Source organism: Bos mutus, chromosome X (assembly GCF_027580195.1).
Source record: "Bos mutus isolate GX-2022 chromosome X, NWIPB_WYAK_1.1, whole genome shotgun sequence".
Lineage (NCBI taxonomy): Eukaryota > Metazoa > Chordata > Mammalia > Artiodactyla > Bovidae > Bos > Bos mutus.
Genome location: NC_091646.1, coordinates 7,662,251 through 7,685,098, shown reverse-complemented (window position 1 = coordinate 7,685,098; position 22,848 = coordinate 7,662,251). Strand labels below are relative to the sequence as shown.

Genomic DNA, 22,848 nt, shown 5'->3' with positions numbered 1-22,848 from the left:
ATTTTGTTCTACTTACGCTAATATTGAGATTGGTTCCCATTTTTTAAGCTCATCTGGGCCCAAAGAAGGAAGAGGTAGTGGCATGACCCATTTTGAGATGGAAGAAAACTCACCACAATCGTGAGGAGGATGTGAACATTCTGTGTGTGGGCTACCAGGTCTAGAAGATCAGATCAAAAGGATTAAGATAGAACTTTACCTATTATACAGGGGCAGAATCGGCCCACCTACCCCATGGGCACTGAAAAGCCAGTATTCCCAATGACTTGCCCAGAATCTGAAATTCTCCTCATTATTAGTCTACATAAGGGATGTTCATCATAACATAACTAGATAGGTAAAGCATTATGTAACCTAAGAAGGGGCTTCCCAAGTGGCTCAGTGGTAAAGAACTCGCCTGCCAATGCAAGAGACACAAGAGACGCGGGTTTGACCCCTGGGTCAGGAAGATCCCCTGGAGAAGGAAATGGCAATCCACTCCAATATTCTTGCCTGGGAAATGCCATGGACAGAGGAGCCTGGTGGGCTACAGTCCATGAGGTCACAAAGAGTCAAACACGACTTTGTGACTAAACAACAACAACCTAAGAGGAGTCACACATTTCCTAGAAGACACATTAGCAGTCCATCTGACTAAATCATCAGTCACTATTGTTACCTAGTAGAAAAGCACTGCAGGGGTGAGACACAAGATAATTCTATTGGGTTGGCCAAAAAGTTCATCTGGGCTTTCCCATAACACCTTCTGGAAAAACCTGAATGAACTCATTGAGTTCATACCTTGATGGGGCCTGGGTATCCTAAGAGGCCCCTGGGCAGCTACGGTGGAAGTGTGGGAGCACTTGGTGCCTTGGGGGTGCACTGGGAGGTTTACTGAAGGAGGGTAAGACAACCTTCACCTCTTTGCTTCCCACATTCCTCTTAGTTTCCTGCCCATGCTTAGTTTTCTGTCATAGAGAAGATGCAACTGCATCAGATAAATTCTTCCCTTTCTTATCCTTTGCCTGCTGGGCAACTGGATTTTCCAAGGGCTTCTAGAGACTTCAGCACCCACTGGTTTTCTGTCTGTCTTTTAGAGTCTAACTATGCACTCTATTTCCAACCCTGCAAGCTGCAGCAAAGGACCATGAAGTTACTGAAATGTCTTTCTCTTTTTCTCATTGCAGTCTGCTCCCAGTTCTCGAGAGGGGTGTATGCCATCTTTGGATTCTATGACCAGATGTCCATGAACACTCTGACCTCCTTCTGTGGAGCCCTGCACACGTCCTTTGTCACGCCCAGCTTCCCCACTGATGCAGATGTGCAGTTTGTCATCCAGATGCGCCCAGCCTTGAAGGGCGCCATCCTGAGTCTGCTGGGTCACTACAAGTGGGAGAAGTTTGTGTACCTTTACGACACAGAAAGAGGTAAGACTCATCTGCTCTTCTCTTTGAATATTCACGTAACAGTAGTCTTCAACCTTCCTCAACTCATGCTTGTCCCCTTCCCTTCCAGTAAATAAAATCTCATATGCCTTTAAAACTGTAATTATTATTCTAAATGAATTGAAGAGTAGGGCCAAAAAAAAAAAAAAAAGAATCAAAGCAATACTAATTTTAGAATCTAATTTTTCAAATTATACATGTCCTCCTATCCCAAACTTTGAAAAGGGGTTTCAGATTATCTTCCTGGTTGAATCACTGTTGCTGAAAAAGAACCCTCCCTCCTCCTCAAAATAATTGATCTGGTCTAAAATACACTAAGCAAAAGTGGTTTAGTCTAAAATAGAGAAAGGCCTGAGCTGGAAAGCTTTTGCAGAATTAATCCAGCCAGAGACCACAATTACCCCCATTTCATAGATGAGAAAACTGAAGCCCAAAAAGGAAAAATGCTTTTTCACACAGTAGCTTAACCCCAGATGTGGGACTGGTGGCAATGTCTCTGGCTTCCAGATCACATTAGGCTTTCAGATTGTAGGGCCTCAACAACTAGCTGATGGAAATAATGAAAGGAGACTGGCTAAACTGGGTTTGGGGGGTGGATAGATTTTCTAAGAGTTAGGCATATTTTATTGAATCTATTGATGACATATTATATGGAAAAAGTCTCAAAAATTAGGGGTCTGATCTTAAATAGTATCCAGTTAGGTATACACATCATAGTGCAGCTAAGCAGACTCCTCAAAAATCTAGTTATCTTTGAGGGCTTTCTTAGTAAAACCAGGGAATCCTATCACTATGAGATTCTAAAAGACAATGTTACTTTATCACTTGTTTGCCTATATAACCCTGGCTATACGCAGGGAAGGGCTTGCCAAGTGGTGCTAGTGGTAAAGAATCTGCCTGCCGATGCAGGAGACACAGGAGACCGGAGTTCAATCCCTGGGTCAGGCAGATCCCCTGGAGAAGTGAATGGCTACCCACTCCAGTATTCATACCTGGGAAACCCCATGGACAGAGGAGCCTGGTGGGCTACAGTCCATGGGGTCACAAAGATTTGGACACTGTCTTAGGACACATGCAAGCAGGGAATGGCTGTCTCTGACTCAGGATTTTCTGATTCAGAGAAAGAAGGAGCAAATGGAAGACTTCTCTGAGGGATTACTGCAAGTGATGTCCTTATAGGTACCTTAACTTGAAGGGCCATTTTGTTTTTAGGAATCCAGAGTGCTCTTCACTTCACTTTTATTTTGATAGATCATCAAACTCTCTCAGGAAACACTAAGGCCTATATTTGCTTATGGTACTTATCTCCAAAATATTATCAAATTTCATGAATCTGAAACAGGAGAGCAGAGTTCTAGTCCATCCTCTGCCACTCACTAGCTCTTTGACCTTAACCACCTCACTGAGGCTTTCTTGGCCTTGATGTCCTAACCAAAGTTATGTCCCTTCTTAATGTAATATGCTATGACTTTTAATATTATACCAGACTTGGGATACTTTGAATCTTACTACTAATCCTAGCTTACATATTATCAGTTAGTCAACCAATCTATAAGGTGTTATCCACCCTCAATGGTTTATTCAAATCTTGTGATACATGCTTATATAATACAGTTCCAGTGGGGGTAGACAGAAAAAGGACATTAAGGAAACAATTCATGAACAACTTTCAGAACAAAGTATCAAACTCAGTAGCAAATTAAGTGGTACACTACAGATTCTGATTGTTGTAAGACTTATGAAAAAGTAGAACTCCAAGAAAGTAGAATTTTCAAAGGCTGGCTAGAGGAGCCAGGCCTTAAAGGATATGTAAGCTGTGGATTGGAAGAGAAGAGGGAGATAGAGTTTGGGAAAGAAAAAAAGAACTTGAACAAAGGCAGAATCAGAAAGGAGTACCCTGTGTTCTTGCACATCTTTGCCTGACTAGAATACCAAGATAGTTTAAATGTTCTAATTCACAATTTGCTAAATTTTAGTGCATTTCCTTTCTTTCAAACTCTGAAGATGAGTTAGCCTATTTCCATGTATTATATACAGTAGAATCTGTATATAACACATGCATAAAAATCTCATTTTCAAAACTAAAATTTGTAAATTAGACAACTTCTCTCCTGAAACTTTTTAAAATTAAATATAGGTTCTGCTAATACTTTTTGAAAAGCAGGAGACACAAGTTCATGTATTCTCTCCTCATCTCTCATGACCCTCCTTTGCCCATTAGCTCTCTATTGGAGGAAAGGAAGCAAAAGTCCACCTCCCTTTCTTTCTTTTTTGGCTGCGCTGGGCCTTTGTTGCAGTGCACGGGCTCTAGAGCACATGGGCTCTCCAGATGTGGTGCGTGGGCTTAGTCACTCCTCAGCATGTGGGATCTTAGCTTCCCGACCAGGGATCAAACCTGCATCCCCTGCATTGGAAACACAGAGTCTTAACCACTGGGCTACTAAGAAAGTCCACATCTCTAGTTTCTAATCCTGCATATTTTTCTCAAATCATCTCATTAAATAATTTGTTCAGTTCTGTGGTCTTAGAACCAAATGAAACCTTTCTGACTCATGTGGGTTCATATTTTTTCCTCTATAGCCATTTAGCTGGTGGGATTATTCTGCTCTGTTTAAGAAGTAATTTTCTATACAGTTTTATACTAATTTCCCCCTTATAAAGCCTTCTTAAAACATTGCACACCACAACCTGGGTTCAAATTTTTCAATGGTTTTTATTTGCCCACATTGAAAAATAAAAGCAGTCTACTCCTCAAGGCATAATTATGCCTCAACCAACTAACAAACCTGTTGTCTTTATGTTACCTGATGGGAAACATCCATTCCAGGCTACGCCCATTTTCCACTGTTACCCAAACGTGTCAGAACCACGCTTGCCTCAGGAACTGCCCTTCTACTACTACCTGGAATTCTCTTCATCTTGATTATGGAAATTCTTCCTGCCTATTATTCTGTTTTTCAAAACCCACTTCAAACTCTACCTCCTCAAGGTAGCCTTTCCTGACCACTCCAGTGCACAACAATTCATTCACTCAATAGGTGTAGGGTTAAATTGCTGAACAGGATAGACATGTCTCCTGCCATTATAAAGCTTACATTCTAATAAAGGATATAGAGAAAAATAAGTAAGCAAAGAAATAAAAATAAGCAAAAATTTTATATTTAGGTCAGGTGCTATGAAGGAAACAAGGACAGATACTAATCTATAGGACATAATTGTCAAAGGATTCTCAGTGACAACCTCATGAAGAAGGACCATTTCAGTTGAGAACTAAAGAATTAGAAGGAAACAGTCATGTGAAGAATAGAGGGAACAAGTTTTTAGGCAACGAAAACAGCAAGTGCAAAGGCCCTGTGGCAGGGAGAGCTTAGTATGTTTGAGAAACTGAAAGAAGACAAGTATGGCTAAAGCGTTGTGAGGAAGTGGAGAGTGACCTAAGATGAAAATGAAAACAGAAGTCAGATCAAAGCCAAGGCATACACACAGGAGCCAGGATAAGGAATATGAATTTTATTGTAACTACAATGGGAAGTCATTGAAGGATTCTGAGTAGGGGAATCACGGGATCTCACTTAAGTTTCTATAGGTGAGAAATGATGGCAGCTTAGACTAGGCTGGGAATGGAGAAAAGTAGACAGGGTTGAAATATATTTTGTACCCAGAATCAACAGAACTTGGTGACAGACTGACTGTGGGATGTGAGGGAAAGGAAGGATTCGTGAATGACTGCTAATCTTTTGGCTTGAGAGACTGGATGATAAGGTGATGCTATTTAGTGAGGTACTGAGGGCAGGAGGAGAACCAGTTTTAAGGAGCAGAGATTTTGCACACCTCTGAAGGCCCCTAGAATGCTTTTGTCCATGTTATTCACTTGGCACTTATTTGCTTTCTGTTGTTAATTCACTGGGTCTGCTATTGACCTTCCCAAGTGCTTCTCTCCATTGTGATAGTAGATCATTGCTTAGTCCCCAGACTGAGACTTTGTGCTTACCCAGTTTCTAGCACAGGCCTGGGTAGATACTTACTGTTTTCCCAACTCCACTAGTGATTCATCCAGAAGAAGCCCATGACTGTTTTTTAAATGTTGGACTGAAAGAGTCAGAAAAACCAAGAAGGGAGGGAGGGTGGGAAGGGGAAGGAAATAAAGAAAAGGAAAGAGGGAGGGAGGAAAGAAGAGAGAAAGAAAAAGGAAGAAACAGAAAACCCAATTTATAACTCAAACTCTGTTGTACGGTTTGCTAAAATATTCAATACTATGTCTATTCTATATTTTCTCTTTTTTCTACAATGATCATCTATTGCTTTAGTAATAAACATTATGGGGAAAATTACAACTGCAAAGTATAATTTTAGAATTTTTAAAATTACATAAGAGAGAAATGGAAGCTGGAGAGAGACAGAAGGGAGCACCTATAATTACAATCAAATAAGCTAAATATACAAATGATGTGACTCCACTGTATAAGGGCAGAGATGAGTGAGGAGCTGAGAAATGGGTTAAACATTTGAGGTCATTTTAAATATCTATGGCACAATTAGGGTAATTTTATCTCTGAAATTGTGAACCACTGAGTGGATTTCAAAGCTTTGTTAGGTATGCTTTGATTTCTGTCTGCAGACTAAGGTCTGGTTTTCTGTTTGCTGGTCATCACCTTGCTTAATTACTAAAATAACCACCTTGGTTTGTTAATGCAAAATTGAAATTGATGCTCTTGGAGCTATATACATCAAAAGTCAGTTCTTGGAAAAGTTATGAGCTTTACTAAGTGTGACATACACCCTCTTTGTAACCTCTTCTCTTTACTGACCCTTTTTTAAGGCTACACTGCATGGGGGATCGTAGCTTCCTGACCAGGGGTCAAACCTGTGTCCCCTAAAGCAAAAGTGCAGAGTTTTAACCACTTGCACCCCATTTTTTCCTTTTTACTTATCCAGGACTCCTCACGATGGCACTTACTTACACCTGCCCTCCCTGGCTTGGCATCTCTGTCCTAACCAGTCCCTACACCTGCATAAAAGTGCTTCCGCTTTGCTATTAGACCTATATTTTGGGTGCAAGTGATCTATCTCTCTGTGGTGCTAACACTTCCCCCAGAACAGCAACACGTTTGAGAACTGCAGCCAGACTCTCTCGTGCATCTGACAACTCTCCTTGGCTTCAATGGGCACAACCCACAGAGATGAAAGAACCTAGCCCAGCCTGTGGCTCTCAGCTTAGATAATGAGATAATAGCTCCAAGTGCCCTTTGAGGCAACCAGTCCCTACCTTCTTGCCAGTGTTCAATAAACTCCTGCCGTTTCCCATTCTCCACCTGAAACTCCCTACTCAGTTCCCAGGTAACTCTCAGGAAGTCACCCGCCTTCTCTCAGACCTTTCTGTTTGTGCTAGAAGGTTGTGGCAAGAACATGGGCAGTGACAACAAGTAGCCCTTCAGTCAACAATTGCTGGGTGTTGCCTAGTGCTCAGCTACAAGCAGTATTTAAGCAGAATTCAGGTCCTGCCTTTGAGAATTTGAGATCCTGTTGCTGAAACAGTCATTTATCTCAGGGGCCTGGAAAAATTCATTTTTAACCCAACTTCCCCCCCCCCCCGCCATCCACCAAGAAAATTTGCATTCATTAGAGCAGGCACCCTGTGAAAAGATTAAAGTATTGCCAAATAGCTAGGAAGGTGGGAAAATGTTAAAATATCCTGAAGGGCTTGAGAGGTAAAGAGATTCTCCAAGACAAGGAAAAGAGCCTTTCTCCAAGGATCATGAATGTTTTCAGATTGGCTAGATTTTAACTCTACAGAGAGGCAAGCAGAGCTTCAAACCCTCACATCTTCCTGTACATTATCATTTACTCCCTACTTACATAACCTGGCTTCATTCTTGCCATCCAGTTCTTCTTTCCCAAATAAGGCACAGATCCTCTCACTGTGTGTGTGTGTGTCTCTCTCTGTCTCTCTCCCTTTCTATGCACACACACACACATGCACGCACACATGTGCATGCACACATACACATCCCAGTACCAATCTTTGGTACAAAACAGCAGATCCCAATTTTTGTCATCATTTTTATTATCTTAGTTTGATAAGAGCAGCTGCCATTTTTAAGCACTTATTACATACTAGGCCCTGAGTTTGTGAATGATCACGTTTAATCCTCATGGCATCCTTGCATCTTTACAACAGAAGGAAATCAAAGTATAAAAAGATGAAATGATGGCTCCTAGGGATCACACAGCTTAGCGTGCCAAAGTAATGAAACCCAGGATTTTGAGCAAAGCCTGCCACGTTCCACAGCCTGTGTGTGTTGTTCACTGGGCTGCCATATTGCATCCCACACTTTTAACATTGACATTATGAGGAGCTCGTCCCCTAGTATTCCCTTCAGCTATTCTTCAAAGAAACTATTACTTCGAACCTCCCTATCCTAGTCTTCCTGGGGATGCACTCTAGTTGTCCACTTCTTTCTTAAAGGCCGATGTCTACAAATGAACACAAGAGCCTTTGGTCCCAGAGTCCCAGGAATCCAGATAAGCAGGGGGGAAAATTCCAGGCTAAGGGGCAGGTGGGGAACAAAAGTAGTAAATGCAGCCAGATAGGTGGCTTTGCCCATGGTGCCCATTCGTAGAATGCTGTGTGGGGACCTAACTCCGAGGTGAATCTGAACTCACAGATTCCTCTCTGGGGCCAAGGCCATTTCCAGAGTCCAGAAAACATCTGAACTTGCAAGTCATCATCACTAAGGGACTGTTTTTGATTGAAGAAAAAGAAAGCAAAGGAGAGACTGATACTGGGTTGGTCAAAATGTTCATCGCAGCACTGTTTATAATAGCCAGGACATGGAAGCAACCTAGATGTCCATCAGCAGATGAATGGATAAGAAAGCTGTGGTACATATACACAATGGAGTATTACTCAGCCATTAAAAAGAATACATTTGAATCAGTTCTAATGAGGTGGATGAAACTGGAGCCTATTATACAGAGTGAAGTAAGCCAGAAGGAAAAACATAAATACAGTATACTAACGCATATATATGGAATTTAGAAAGATGGTAACAATAACCCGGTGTACGAGACAGCAAAAGAGACACTGATGTATAGAACAGTCTTATGGACTCTGTGGGAGAGGGAGAGGGTGGGAAGATTTGGGAGAATGGCATTGAAACATGTAAAATATCATGTAAGAAACGAGTTGCCAGTCCAGGTTCGATGTACACGATACTGGATGCTTGGGGCTAGCGCACTGGGACGACCCAGAGGGATGGTATGGGGAGGGGAGGAGGGAGGAGGGTTCAGGATGGGGAACACATGTATACCTGTGGCGGATTCATTTTGATATTTGGCAAAACTAATACAATTATGTAAAGTTTAAAAATAAAATAAAATTAGAAAAATAAAAATAAAAATGCAAAAAAAAAAAAAAATGTTCAGGTTTTTCCATAAGATGTTACAGGAAAACCTGAATGAACTTTTCAGCCAACCTAATAGATTCTACCATGGTTACTTGGCAGGACATTTAAAGAAAGTAGCAGGAAATAAATTTTTTAAAAGACAGATTATCAAGAATGTTTTTCTCCTTCATTGTAAGAACTGATTAAAGGATGTGTGGAGGTAACAGATGGCTCCAATTCTAGTCATGTCCAGTTGCCTTCTGGGAACAATGAAGCAAAAAGAGTTGTTATTGAAATTCAAGCTACTTTTTATATCTGAATAAATCAGGTAGAGCCAGAGAGTACATTATCTGTTGAGAGATAGACACTAAATTCCCCTGTTTGAGCAACAATAATCAGGGTTGACAGTACCTGAGACATTTGGTAGTTTCTGCAGCCTGCCTAACCTATTGTGATGAGGCTTCAACTATAGGAGTATCTCAAGGGCCTGCACAATAATAATAGTGAATGACTATTTGGACTGGATTATGAATAAAAGACTGTACATATGTCTATAATGAGAATTTCATTGAAAATGAAAATACTAAAGCTGTCATATTTTTTAATACTTCGATTTGCACATCCTTGACTGCTTTGGGGCATAAAGAGAAAAAGTGCCGAGCAATTTGTTGTCAGCTCTTGAAATAAATTATCATTTAAACACTTCCTCTCCACAAAGGTTATTAGCTCAGTAGCTTGTTCCTGAGGTTGGACCATCAGTTGAGGGGAAAAAAAAATCACAAGACATTCAACTACCCTTTCAAAAGCAGAATATTAGTTACTGTGGAAATTGTTCTCCCGGTAGCTTAACATATTCCACTGTATCTCTCCAATGCTGCAGATTAGACTGCAGTGACTATTAATAAATACTGTCATATTTTACAGCTGTCATGCAAAGCTGAAAAAAGGCTTCGCTGTGATTAGATCCTGTTTACAGTAATATTTCCAGCTCAGACTCAGAAAGGCAGTTGTCCTATAAAGGTATTTTCCATAAGTAGAATATTTCTCCATCAAATGACACGACTAATTTGAATGTAGTGTTAACTCCTTGGTGGCAGTGAATTTGAGACTGAATTAACTTTGCAGCCAGAGATATATTCCTCTCCAGAGACACACTAAGCTGAAATGTCAAAATTTTTCTCTTGGGTTTTCCTTCGTCTTCAAAGCGGTGCTTGGAGTAGTCCGCTCCTCCACAGAACAACGCACCCGCACTGGTTGGTCTGCCTTCTTTTGCCCCGTCTCTGGTGACTGACTGCATTGTTTGCAAGACAGCTGGTCAGGATTTAGGGTAGGAACGACACTCCTGTGGGCTTGCTGGAAATTCTGCTTCTCGAGCTCAAATGACACCGTGAGTGAAAGAAATAGACGTGTAGTCCCCTAGCATGCCGGAGCTGTGTGGAAGGTTATTCACATCTGAGAAAGGGAGGTGACAGCTGGCAGGGTTGCTTTTGCTCTGACCTGCTGCTGCTTTTCATCAAGCTCCTTAAGGAATTAACCCTCACTAAGCTGAATAGCTAGTTTGCAATGAATGTGCGGTCCTTATACCATCAAGGGGTAGCAGACACGTCCCATTAATTCAGGGGAGAGCCTGAGAGGTCTTTGAGAGGCTCTTGTAAATGTCCCTTGGGGAAGAGACGGATTGTAGTGTAGATCTACAACTGTGACTTTTGAGGTTCATCTCCCAGAGCCCCCTGAGCAACCATTCAAGCCAGGGCAGGGCTGGCTATGGAAGTGAAACAAAAGAATGCCTGTCATGTCTTTAGCATCAAGCTGGACACTGTAACATGCTCAATCAGCTTTCCCTCTTATCATTTTAACATTGATCCTCCATGCAGAGGGAGTGTGATTTACCCCCCTGCAGGGGACGTTTGGCAATATCTAGAGACATTTTTTGGAGAAGGCAATGGCACCCCACTCTAGTACTCTTGCCTGGAAAATCCCATGGATGGAGGAGCCTGGAAGGCTGCAGTCCATGGGGTCGCTGAGGGTCGGACACGACTGAGCGACTTCACTTTCACTTTTCACTTTCATGCATTGGAGATGGAAATGGCAACCAACTCCAGTACTCTTGCCTGGAGAATCCCAGGGACGGAGGAGCCTGGAAAGCTGCAGTCCATGGGGTCGCTGAGGGTCGGACACGACTGAGCGACTTCACTTTCACTTTTCACTTTCATGCATTGGAGACGGAAATGGCAACCAACTCCAGTACTCTTGCCTGGAGAATCCCAGGGATGGGGGAGCCTGGTGGGCTGCCATCTATGGGGTAGCACAGAGTCAGACACGACTGAAGTGACTTAGCAGCAGCAGCAGCAGAGACATTTTTCATAGTAGGTAGAGAACAGGAGGGCTTCCCTGATAGCTCAGTTGGTAAAGAATCTGCCTGTAATGCAGGAACCCCAGTTCACTTCCTGGATCAGGAAGATCTGCTGGAGAAGAGATAGGCTAACCATTCCAGTAGTCATGGGCTTCCCTTGTGGCTCAGCTGGTAAAGAATCCACCTGCAATGCAGGAGACCTGGGTTCGATCCCTGGGAATGCTGCTAAACATCATGCAGTGCACAGGACAGCACCCCACCCCCTCAAAATTATCTGGACCGAGATACCACTAGTGCCAAGGTGGCAGCAGGGTCAAAGGCCAAATGGCTGTAAGAATTCCTCAAGGGGTTGGAATGAACCCATCTTATCTCTTACTGTGCCTAGATTGGTGTTGAGAGTTACATTCAGTGGGAGGTGGCACATTTAGCTTTGGAGAACTTACTTTATGGTCAGAGCGACAGGATAGGATCTATACACATGAAGCAAAGATAAATACAAAACAGCACAAACAAGAGTTTGATTGGATAGTATGCATTTGAAGTACTGTGAGAGTCCAAATAAGAAAAAAAAGTTCACAATAAGCAAGCTGGACCCGTCAGAGAAGGCTTCATGGAAGACCTTAAACCTCTTTCTGAGCCCACCACCCAACTGCCTTCCCTAGCAATAATACTGCTTTGATGGCTAAGGCTTAGTGGGTATCCAGACCCAAAACAACATGGCATTCTCATCAATGTTCCCAAACGTCAGAGCTTAGGGCAAGCAACACAATTAAAAGAAAAACCAAAAAACGGAACAGTGTTCCTTTTACGAAATGGAAAGCAATTACAGAGCTGTTGAAAATAGGCAGTAAACAAAAGGAGGGAGGGAAACGCTGGCAATATTCCATTTTCCTAACTAATCCTGTAGCAAAAGTGCAATTTGCCACAAAATCCACAGTGGTCTCTCCCTCTCCCTCGCAAACACATTGTTTGGCATCAAGACAGCTACACAGGATGTCTTAGCCATACCATGTACAGGAGCCAGGAAGACAGAATATGCTGGTGGGGAGGGGCAGAGGTTAAGGGGGAGCACCTCCCCCACAGTCTCTGTGGAGCACCCTCATTCAGGGCGAAAGAGGGGCGTGAATAGAGCCTACAACACTCCCAGTCTTCATGGATCCTTTCCAATCAATAAGTTGCCAGTGTCAACTGCTGTCCTGCTTTGTCGACTCCACAAACGATCTGATTAATTCTCTGGTGCTAACTGCCTCAGCAGGCTTTCTCGGCAGTAGAACAGAGGCTAATTAAGATCATGTCAGGCGAGGAGGCTGACAGGTTATGTTCCTGGGCCACGCTGAACTTGCACAGGGTGCTTCAACTTCACCGCAGGCAGGCAGGGCGCGGCCAGGCACGATTCCCTAGCAGGAGTCTCTCATTTATTCCCGCCGAGTCCTGCATCAACCGGCCTCTGTTTTGTCAAGGATTTACATCCTTCTCCTTGGGGTAATTAGCTGCCACTGTGTTCACTTTGAATTGCATTATTTCAGCTTCCTTTCATTTGAATTTTTAATACTCTTGTAAATAGAGATGACAATTAATAGTGGGGTCTTTTCCCTCCTAAATCACACGTGTGTGTGTGCGTGTGAGAGAGAGAGAGTGTGTGTGTGACAGAGACAAAGATAGAATGTGTGTGTGTGTGAGAGGGGAGAGAGACAGAGAATCAGTATGAAACAGAGACAGAGAAAGACTGTGCGTGTGTGTGAGAGAGTGTGTGTGTGTGCATGTGAGAGAGTGAGTGTGTGTGTGTGTGTCTTTCCAGCATATAGCCCATAGAGGTGAGTTTAGGACAGATAAAGGAAGCCTTACTTTTCACAGCAGGTAAAAAATGGAAGAAACATATGGAACTCATTACACCGAGTGGTGGATTAGACTGAAAATATAAATAGCTTCCCTCTCCCCCCAAATAAAGGCTTAGATGAATTCATGGATGACAGACCTATAATGAGTTATTACAGGAAAGAGATGTTTGGAGAGTTCTCTAAACTGAGGTTGACATACATTGCACTGCAGACTTAAGGGGCCACATTTGCCTTCTCATAGGCATATAGTCACACAGAGTACCAACATTCTCTGCCCCAAGTTTTTAAGGGTAACTTCAAGAGCTTATTTTGTACCTAGGAAGTCAGGAGGAATGCTGAGAAACAGAATGTTCTCCAGAAACATTCTGTCTCTTCTCATATACTCAGAGCCTCCAAGCACACATCAAGAACACCCTGTTGTGAGAGGTGATTGGCTCAGTCAAGGATGTTGCAAAAAACCATCACCAAACCGTATCCTCTGTTTCATGCTCTTCCATTAAGTAGCCATGTTATCCTGGGCAAGTCATATAGCCTTTCTGGTCCTCAGATTCCACATCTGCAAAAATGAGGAAGTGGACTCAATTGTTCTTCAACTCAGAAACTCCTGAGTGCAGGGTCTGTGTGTCAGAACATTACTGGGATTATGAAAGTGAAGAAGCAAAGTGTCTGCCCTTAATAAACTCACAGCTTAGCAGGGGACTGTAGACAAGATATTAAGTAAGTAGAATCTAGAGTGATCCTTTTAGGTTTTAAAATTTTGTGAGCTATTATAGCACTTCCATTGATAATGAAGCCAGAACTCTCTTTCAAATGACCACTCTTAGGAGGGGTGTGGAGACACAAATAATCACGCATATTTAGAAGTTAGCCAGAGACCCTCGGCACACTCTCATTTTTTCTTGCTCGCCCCTTAGTGCTCAGTCTTAATATTTCCAGGAAGAGTCCTGAGATAGAGGAGAAAAGGAAACAGTGCTTCGTTGGTAGACTAGGATATCCCGGGAGATCTGAAAACCCTTTCTGGCAGATCTCTAAGTTAGGCACTGCCACGACACACTCCTAACAAGGTTTGCTGGAATTCTCAAGGTGTCCTTCACTCCAATACCCCTCAAGTTCTGAAAATGGCAATCTCATTTGCAATCTCAAGGCTTCTGTAAAATGAATGGATTGTTTCTTACCAAAAATGATATGAATTTCTAGGACAATGGATAATGCAGTTTTGTTTCTTGAAATGTATCTACTTTTTCTAAAGATTCAAAAGGGTTCACTAGACACAACAGTTATAGGTTTATAACAGCTTTCCAGAGGCTGTCCCCAAGTCTAGATCCACATGTCTAGTTTTTCCCTAAAACCTTTTCCTTGATGCTCCACCAGTCTCTGAGACTCAACCTGAAGAACTCTCAACTTATCATCTTCCCAGAAAAACCATCTGCTCCACCTATATTCCCAGGTTCAATGAATGGCACTGCCCATTAGCCTGAAGTAGAAACCTTGTCCTTGAATCTTTCTTCATCATCCCTCATATCTCATCATCAAAGACCCTATTCTGGTACTTCCCCGGTGGCCCAGTGGTTAGGACTCGGCGATTCCACTGCAGGGGGCGCAGTTTCAACTCCTGGTCAGGGAACTAAGATCCCACGTGGGGTGCAGTATGGCCAAAAAAAAAAAAAAAGACCCTCTTCTACATTCCAGCTACCGCTGACTCAAGTTCAGACTACCATCACCTCCTGCCTCATCTTCCTGATCCTGACGCCCACCACCGCCACCAATAGCAATCTTCCCATCACATCACGTCCCTGCCTAAAAGCTTTCAGCAGGGCCCCGTTACTCTTAGGATCATGTCCTAGTTTTTTAGCATGGCACAGAAGGCCTTTCATGATCCAATTAAACTCTGACCCATTTTCTTAGCCTCATCTCCTCCCAGTCCTTACCCACTAGTTCTCCATACTCTAGCCACATGGAAGCATGCCACTTTCAATAAGCAACATGCAGTATGCCCTTGTTGTTTTCTTTTTCTTTGCAGGCGTGACTCCATGGCTGTGTACCTACTGTCCCAACTTTCTGGCACTCAGTCCCCACACTCCACTGGCCCACTACCACCCACCCTGGCACACACACAAACGCGCTCCCTCCCTAACCGGTAAATGACATATTCTTCAAAACTCTGCTCAAATATTCTCTTTCCCATGTCTAGGTGTCCACCACTGGCTGCCCTGGGTCCTCAGGGTACTTTGCATATGCCTCTAGTATAGCGCTGATTATACCACAGTATCATTATTATTTGTTTATGTCTTTCTCTGCCTCACAAGACTGTGAACTTAAGGACAAGAATGTCATTTTACCTCTGTCAGCACTCTGAATATAATACAGTACCTGGATTATTATTATGTGTAAATTGAACACATGAATGAGTGATTGAATGACAGACCTTAACTAAAAACAAAATGGGAGATTGCAGGGAGCTTGAGGAACTGAAGGAGATGGATTTGGGTAAATTATGGCCTCAGATTATATATTAGATGCTCAACTTCGTCCTGTATCCTGTGCTAACCTTAATTTTGAGTTCTTCTGTGACCCAGCCTCTTTACCAAAGATATCACCTTCCTGATCCAACCAACTTGGAAGCAGAACAAGCATTTCAGTGCTAGGAAATTTAGCCAAAGGATAGACCTGCCGTGCGCTAGATGGTCCCTGAGTCTCAGCCAGTACAGGGTCATTGACATCTGAGGGCTCTCAAAATCTGGCTTCCCAGGTGGCTCAGTGGTAAAGAACCAGTCTGCCAAGCAGGAGACCTGGGTTTGAGACCTGGGTTAGATCCCTGGGTTGAGAAGATCCCCTGGAGGTGGAAATGGCAACTCATTCTGGTATTCTTATTTGGGAAATCCCATGGACAGAGGAGCCTGGAGGGCTACAGTCCATGGCGTCATAAAGAGTTGGACATGGAGGCTAAACCACCACCACCAGCCTCAAATGCTAGAGTATAGACATTGCCCTATTTCACACCTACCAGTGGTATTTAGAGATCCGCATGTGTTCTCTAAAGACCAAAGCAGCATGATATTTATTTCTACAGCTCCCAGTGAAAGGCAAATTATTTCAAATTGTGTAGGCAATGTGACAAGGATGAAAGGTGATGTGAGAGCTGGTGCAGTCAGTTCTCAGGTATCTGTACCAGATGAAGCGAGCCACACACCTATAATCCAAATGGCATTTCCGTAGGCTTTCCATAACATATTTTCTTTCTTTCTTCTATCCTACCTAGGCTTGGCTGAGCATGTACATAAAGGGAGTTGCCCCAGGGACGCAGGGAAAGGGATCTTCAAAGGTGTCCCTTCAATTACGAAGTTCCAAAAGACAGGAATAACTAGCAGGAATATGATACAAAATAGTTGTATGGAGAAATAGAAGTGGCGGGGATGCAAAAGAAAAAAGTGGTACCCCGAATCCAGGGATAAAAAGGGTGGTGTCAAGGCCTTCAAAACAAACTTTTCTGACCTTACAATGACCAGCCCTGTTCCTGAAACCATAACTACTGACAGACATGAATCAGGAACAAAGATAATCAGCAATGAGCACCATAAACCTGGTAATTTTTGCAAAAGAGATTTGACGCTTTATATTTATAAGCTTTATATTGCTTAAATTTTTTCTTGCTTGAAACTAAAATGAATTGCGTCTGTGATGAAATTTCTAAGATCCAACAAGCCAACCACAGAATTACTACATAGAAGCATTTTATACCTCTGAGAGGCTGAGAGAAATCTTCTAAAGGTTAGTCAGGTCTTTTTCTCTCTTGGGAAGCTCTTGGCAGAGGTGTATTTCTCCTGAAAACACTGAAGAAAGAATAACTGGTTTCTCTTTGGTACAGTGTGGCAAGAAGGAGTACAATATTATTTATCAAAACTACACACTGTTTTCCATCTTTTGACTTTTTCCAACAGTGTAAGTGTGTTAAGTTTCATCAATAAGGTGGTAACTTTCAAGAGGAGAGACTAAGGCTTATCTAAGTGATGTTTTGATTCCACCACTTTTAACCACCTAGCACAGTGCTAGATAGTAGCATTGGAAAAAATCTTAGTCATGCCAAGCTGGAAAGGTCTTTAAAGTTCTTAAGTTTGAGGCTGCAGCTTCCAAAAAATGTAGTGCCCCCTATTTTGTTGAGTTTTCTGATCTGTAATTCTACTTAAAATGTGGGGTTCCCAAAATCCAAAGGCTAGCCACAGATTTCTCATATTAAGTCTTTTCTACTCTGTCTCAATTCTTTTATCAACATGATGGTAGTAATATACTTTGCACCCTATCTCTCAGGAATAAAGACAAACGCCATAATGACATAAACTAAAATCAAAGGCCAAATATGACTGAGCAATTGCCTATAGCTAAAAGAACTGCTCTGCGGATAAGTGGTTAACATGCAAGAAAACAGCCTCATCCTACTGTGCCCACAGAGTCCCAGTGCGTTCTGTCAGGCTTTACCCAACAGAACTGAAACAGTTTATGTACCTTTCCACTTTCCTTGGGTACTCATCTGCTTGGAGGATACAGCCAGTTCTGTCTATTCCTTTTTTTTTTTTTTTTTTTTGGTTTTGTTTTAATTGGAGGCTAATTACTTTACAGTATTGTAGTGGTTTTTGCCATACACTGACAGGAATCAGCCATGGGTGTACATGTGTTCCCCATGCTGAACCCTCCTCCTACCTCCCTCCCCATCCCATCCCTCAGGGTCATCCCAGTACACCAGCCCCGAGTGTCTTGTCTCATACATCAAACCTGGACTGGCAATCTATTTCACATATGGTAATATACATGTTTCAATGCTATTGTCTCAAATCATCCCACCCCTGCCTTCTCCCACAGAGTCCAAAAGTCTGTTGGACACAGAGACATATCTGTGTCTCTTTTGCTGTCTCCCATATAGAGTCATCATTACCATCTTTCTAAATTCCATATATATGTGTTAATATACTGTGTTGGTGTTTTTCTTTCTGACTTACTTCACTCTGTATAATAGGCTCCAGTTTCCTCTACCTCATTAGAACTGATTCAAATGCATTCTTTTTAATAGCTGAGTAATATTCCATTGTGTATATGTAACAAAGCTTTTATTTTTTTTGTCTAACTATGAACTTTATTTCAAACAAAAATTAAAAATAAAAAATTGAGGGCTATCTGGGTGTGGGGAAGGGATCAGGGCAAGGAATTCCGCAAGGCGAGGCCAGTACCCTCAGACGGGAGGGGCCATGATCATTCCCTTCCTCACTTCTGGGATGGGGGACCTCAGCAAGTGCAGTAACAAAGCTTTCTTATCCATCTGTTCCTTGCATGGATTAGCAAGTCAGCTCACTGCATTAAATGGTCCACAAATGCTAAGCAGACCCGTGACTCCTATGATATCCCCCCAGGCCATACCGTGGCCAGCAAGAGTGGGTTCTGGGTTGCCTGTCCATTTCTTCACCCTTAAATTGAGATAAAAAACTGTATTTAACTCATAAGATCACTGTGCAGATGACATCCATGGAAGGCACCTAGAACAGTTCCTGCCACCTACTTAGCATTCTGTAAGTGTTAGCCATTATTATTATGCACTTATGAGAGTCACAGGAAAGGAGTGACCACTGAGACATTGAATGGAGATCCATAGCTACCCTCTCTCATCTTGTCCGTGCCTTAGGGCACCCCCGTCATCTCTCCGATGTGCTGATTTTCACCTTCCTCTATCAGAATCAGAACCTGTTCTCAGGAAAGGAGCTGGGAATCTTATTACACAGAGGTAGAAATGGCTGACGCACAATCTCACTTAAGACATCTCTGTGTCTTCATCAAGAGCAGAAAGTGAAAGTCGCTCAGTCTTGTCCAACTGTTTGGGACCCCATGGACTATACAGTCCATGGAATTCTCCAGGCCAGAATACCGGAGTGGGTAGCCTTTCCCTTCTCCAGGGGATCTTCTGAACCCAGGGATCAAACCCAGGTCTCCCACATTGCAGGCAGATTCTTTACCATCTGAGCCACCAGGGAAGCCCAAGAACACTGGAGCAGGTAGCCTATCCCTTCTCCAGTGGATCTTCTCGACCCAGGAATCGAACCGGGGTCTCCTGCATTGCAGGCAGATTCTTTACCAGCTGAGCTACCACGGAAGCTCCCAAGAGCAGAAACCCTTGGGCCAAAAGAAGGAAGCCTTGCTTTTGGAATTGCAGTACTGGTGATGGGTACGATGGGGGGTGGGGGGCGGCAGTCATTAGTTTCCTGCAATCCTAACTTCATAGCCAGCTCTCTTTCTGCCTCATATGTTGCTAAGTCTATACCCATAACTGAAGAGAAGGGAGTGATTGGTAAAGCTAGAAGAGTGCATTTTTGCAGTCTTACTGGGCACATGTTGTGGAGAATAATAAAACAGAAAATGGCATTCTCTTTATTCACAAGCAAATACAAATGCCTAAAGGCAACTTAAGCTGAACAGACAAGCTCTACGGAAAATCTTGAAGCCAGTGGCTCCACCAAAAATACATCTATATTTTCATTTTTTAATAAGCTGACAGAAAGCAGAGCATATGTCTTTTCTGACACATTTTAGGCTCCCTTGGATTCGTAGTATACATATTGAATCCTAGAATTGTGAAGCAAAGCTCAGTTTATGGTCTTATTAATACATTTGTTTGGCTTAAGTTGGCAAATATTGGAAAAGGGGAGGAAGGACCATGTTTCTATTTGCAAGTTGCCTTCCAGCCTTTCGTTTCGTCTGAAAGCCCCTGCAGCCATTGCCATAGGACTGGGTGAATCATCATTTAAGTGCATCAACCACCGGGAGAGCAATGAAAAGAAAGCAGAGGACAACAGCTGGAGAGCATGGGAGATCGCTGGTCATTTTGTGAGAAATCATGGGAAGGATGGTCTTACAGATGAGATATAACAGCTGCCCTCACTGACAGTCTTCAGAAGTCCAAAGTCAGCATCCATTAAACTCTAGCTTCCCCATCACTTGATCTTTGGGGCCATCTCCACCAAGCAGATGTTGAAGATTCTCTGGTACAGTGGCCTATCTTCTGAGCATAGAAACAGGACATGTGGTCCGGCAATGTGTTTCCTTTTCTTTCTGATTTATTCCAAGACAGCCCTGAGGATTTCAATCCCTGCTCTGACGTCAATCTGCTGGGTGACCTTGGGCTAAAATCTGAGTGTCTGTAAAATGGCAATAGTTATAATATCTGTGTATATCATATATCATATAGTATCTACATAGATCATAATTATACTGTTATGAAAACTAAATATGATATGGTGAAAGTGCTGAGCACAGTGTCTGATAAACAAACATACTCAATTCATGGTAGCTATTATTACTTATGGTAATGATTAACACGTTACAAAAACATCAGCATGAAACCACATTTAGTTCCAAACTTCAGGAATCACCTTTTGAGAAAAGAAAGAAGATACATGAAATTTGGACTGCTCCAGAAAATCCGGGATGTCTTATCACCATACCTAAAGGTACTTCTTCCCCTTCAGTTTAATAAGGCATCTTAGAAGAAGAGATGGAAATAAGACAAAAATAGGAGGCAAAAGCAACCTTCTCACTGACCCCGTAATTCCTTATAGCTGCTGCTAAGCTATTTAGAGCTCTGTGGATCTGACTTCTGCTTCCAGCCTCATCCTTTCTACTCTCTGAATGTTTCACCTTGAAATTACAGAAATATTTCCATGAACTATTTGCCTTCATGATCTTACCTAATACATCACTGAGATCTCAAAATTATTGCTTAACTGGAACCCTCTGAAATGAAGAGCAGTCAGTTATTCTAATGAATATTGTTCAAAAGAAAAACTACCATGTTACACTTCCAAGCAGTTTTCCCCTGTCTTTTATCATCATTCCTACCCGGGGAGGAGGGCGGTGCAAGGGTATCACTGCTAGATTATAAAGGAAAAGGGGAGGTGACTTATCCAAGGTCACGCAGTTCATGAGGAGTGAAAGCAGGACCCAAGTTTCCTAACACTGAATCTGGCAATCTTTCCAGCCCACCAGACTTTCACATGATTTTAGGTCAATGGATTATTTCTTTACTGACTATGAAAGGCTTCAGCTTTTCTGGGAGGTTTGGGGACTAATGAGTAATCAGTTCCTCAGACTAATATCCTCCCTTGACTGAGCACTCGCTAAGCCTTTTAATGCATCATCTCCTTTAATCCTTACAACAATTTTACAAGGGAGGACCTGTCACGATCCTCATTTTACAGATGAGGAAGTAGAGGCAAGGTTGAGTGATTTGCTCAACATCACACTCCCAGTAAGTCATGGAGCTGACTAGACACCCTGTTGCCTAACTCTCAGTAGAGTGTTCTGTCTCCTAGTCAACACAGACAGGAACTTCCAGCTTGCTTATTAACAAGGAAAGGATGTTATCTTTAAAGATGCTTTAGGGCAAAATGATAAGCCAGTTTTCTCTCAATTTCTCCAACTGATAAAGGAGAAAAGTATGGAAAGCAGGCAAATCAGGCCTAATCCTCAAAGCCATGACTGTGCAGGTGTGGAAGGACAGCTAGGGAATCAGCACAGAGAACTCAGAGGTGGGCGTGTATCTCCTTTCACCTGCTCACACCCTGGACTCAAGGTGCAACTGCTTCTCAGCCAAACAGAAGGGTGAGGTAGGAACCATCAGGCCGTAGCTCCCATCCTCCCATAGGAGCTTAGGGCGCTCTTGTGTTTCAGTCTATCCCACATCCTCATCAAAACTGCCCTGCTCCCTTTTCCCTAGAACTCTGCTCAACGCCCAGAGCCAAGTTCAAGTTCTCGTGGCTGGGGCGGACAGTGGTTATACAACCCAGTGTCATTTGCTTTTGACAGAAGTGTCTTGTCATCTTCCCCTTTGAGCATCTGAATTGGGGACCTCAGGACCAACGCTGCTCACTGCCCTCTCCCATTGGAATCCAGGGTGGGGATAGCCTGTGAAGAGGGGCTTGGGATCTTAGTTGCTATGGAGCACTCGCTCCCTGATCATTGTAACTAGACCATCCTCATTTTCTTGCCTCCCAAATCCTTCCTTGAGGATACAAATTAATGCAAATCACCCTGAAGACAGGAAAGGTGAAACTCCACGTGCACATTTAGACTGGGAAAGCAAAAAATCAGTTCATTATTTCAAGACCTCTTGTGATGCTGTAAATACCCAGTCAACACAGAACAAAGATCCCTTTTTCCCCCCTTACATTATTTATGTGCCATCTAAAAATTACATGCCCGTTCTCTTTCCAGCGCTGAGAGAGAGAAACATGCATATTCATGATCTGATAAATATTTAAGTGGGATTTATTTAAATGAGAGAGTCCATTTACAAACATTCCCTGGCTCTGAGATCTTATCCTGGGCACACAGAGGGAGGATAATTTCCTCTGGTAGATTCAAAACCTCCGCTGGCCACCTGCCCCCCTAAACTTGGAGCTCTTCCTTGAGAGCTGGTGAATGCCGCCCGCAGTATTTCAAGGCAGTCTTCCGTACCTCCTCCCTCTAGGCCTGTCTTCCTGCTCTGAGCTCATGCCATAGGATCAGTCGTTGGCAAAATGCTAGAGCCGGCAGCTTATTTGGGGGCAGGGGAGGGAGGCACAGCTTCCTTTGCCTGGGCTCTTTCTCCTTACCCCACAAGGCCACAGCAGCCACCACCACCCCATGATGCCTGGCCTTCCTCTGGTCTACCTCTCCCCTCCAGGAGGACAGCTTTGTGACACACTAGGTCATCAGGACTGTGCTGCCACATCCAGGAGGATATGTGTGTCAGAACCGCTAAAGCATCTTGCCCGGGCTTCTTTTCAAAGCGTGTACACCTACAGTGTTTCATGCACTCCTCCAATAATCCT

The 22,848-nt window shown here is 43.0% G+C and overlaps 1 protein-coding gene across 2 annotated transcripts in view; it reads left to right on the top strand.

Moving 5' to 3' along the window:
- The window catches only part of GRIA3 (glutamate ionotropic receptor AMPA type subunit 3), a 307,649-nt gene that overhangs the window by 77,853 nt on the left and 206,948 nt on the right, over positions 1-22,848 (top strand). For both annotated transcript variants that reach the window (XM_005889307.2, XM_005889308.2), the window contains exon 3: positions 1,167-1,406. In XM_005889307.2, coding sequence (XP_005889369.2) covers positions 1,167-1,406 — 240 coding nt within the window. The remainder of the gene's footprint in view (positions 1-1,166; positions 1,407-22,848) is intronic.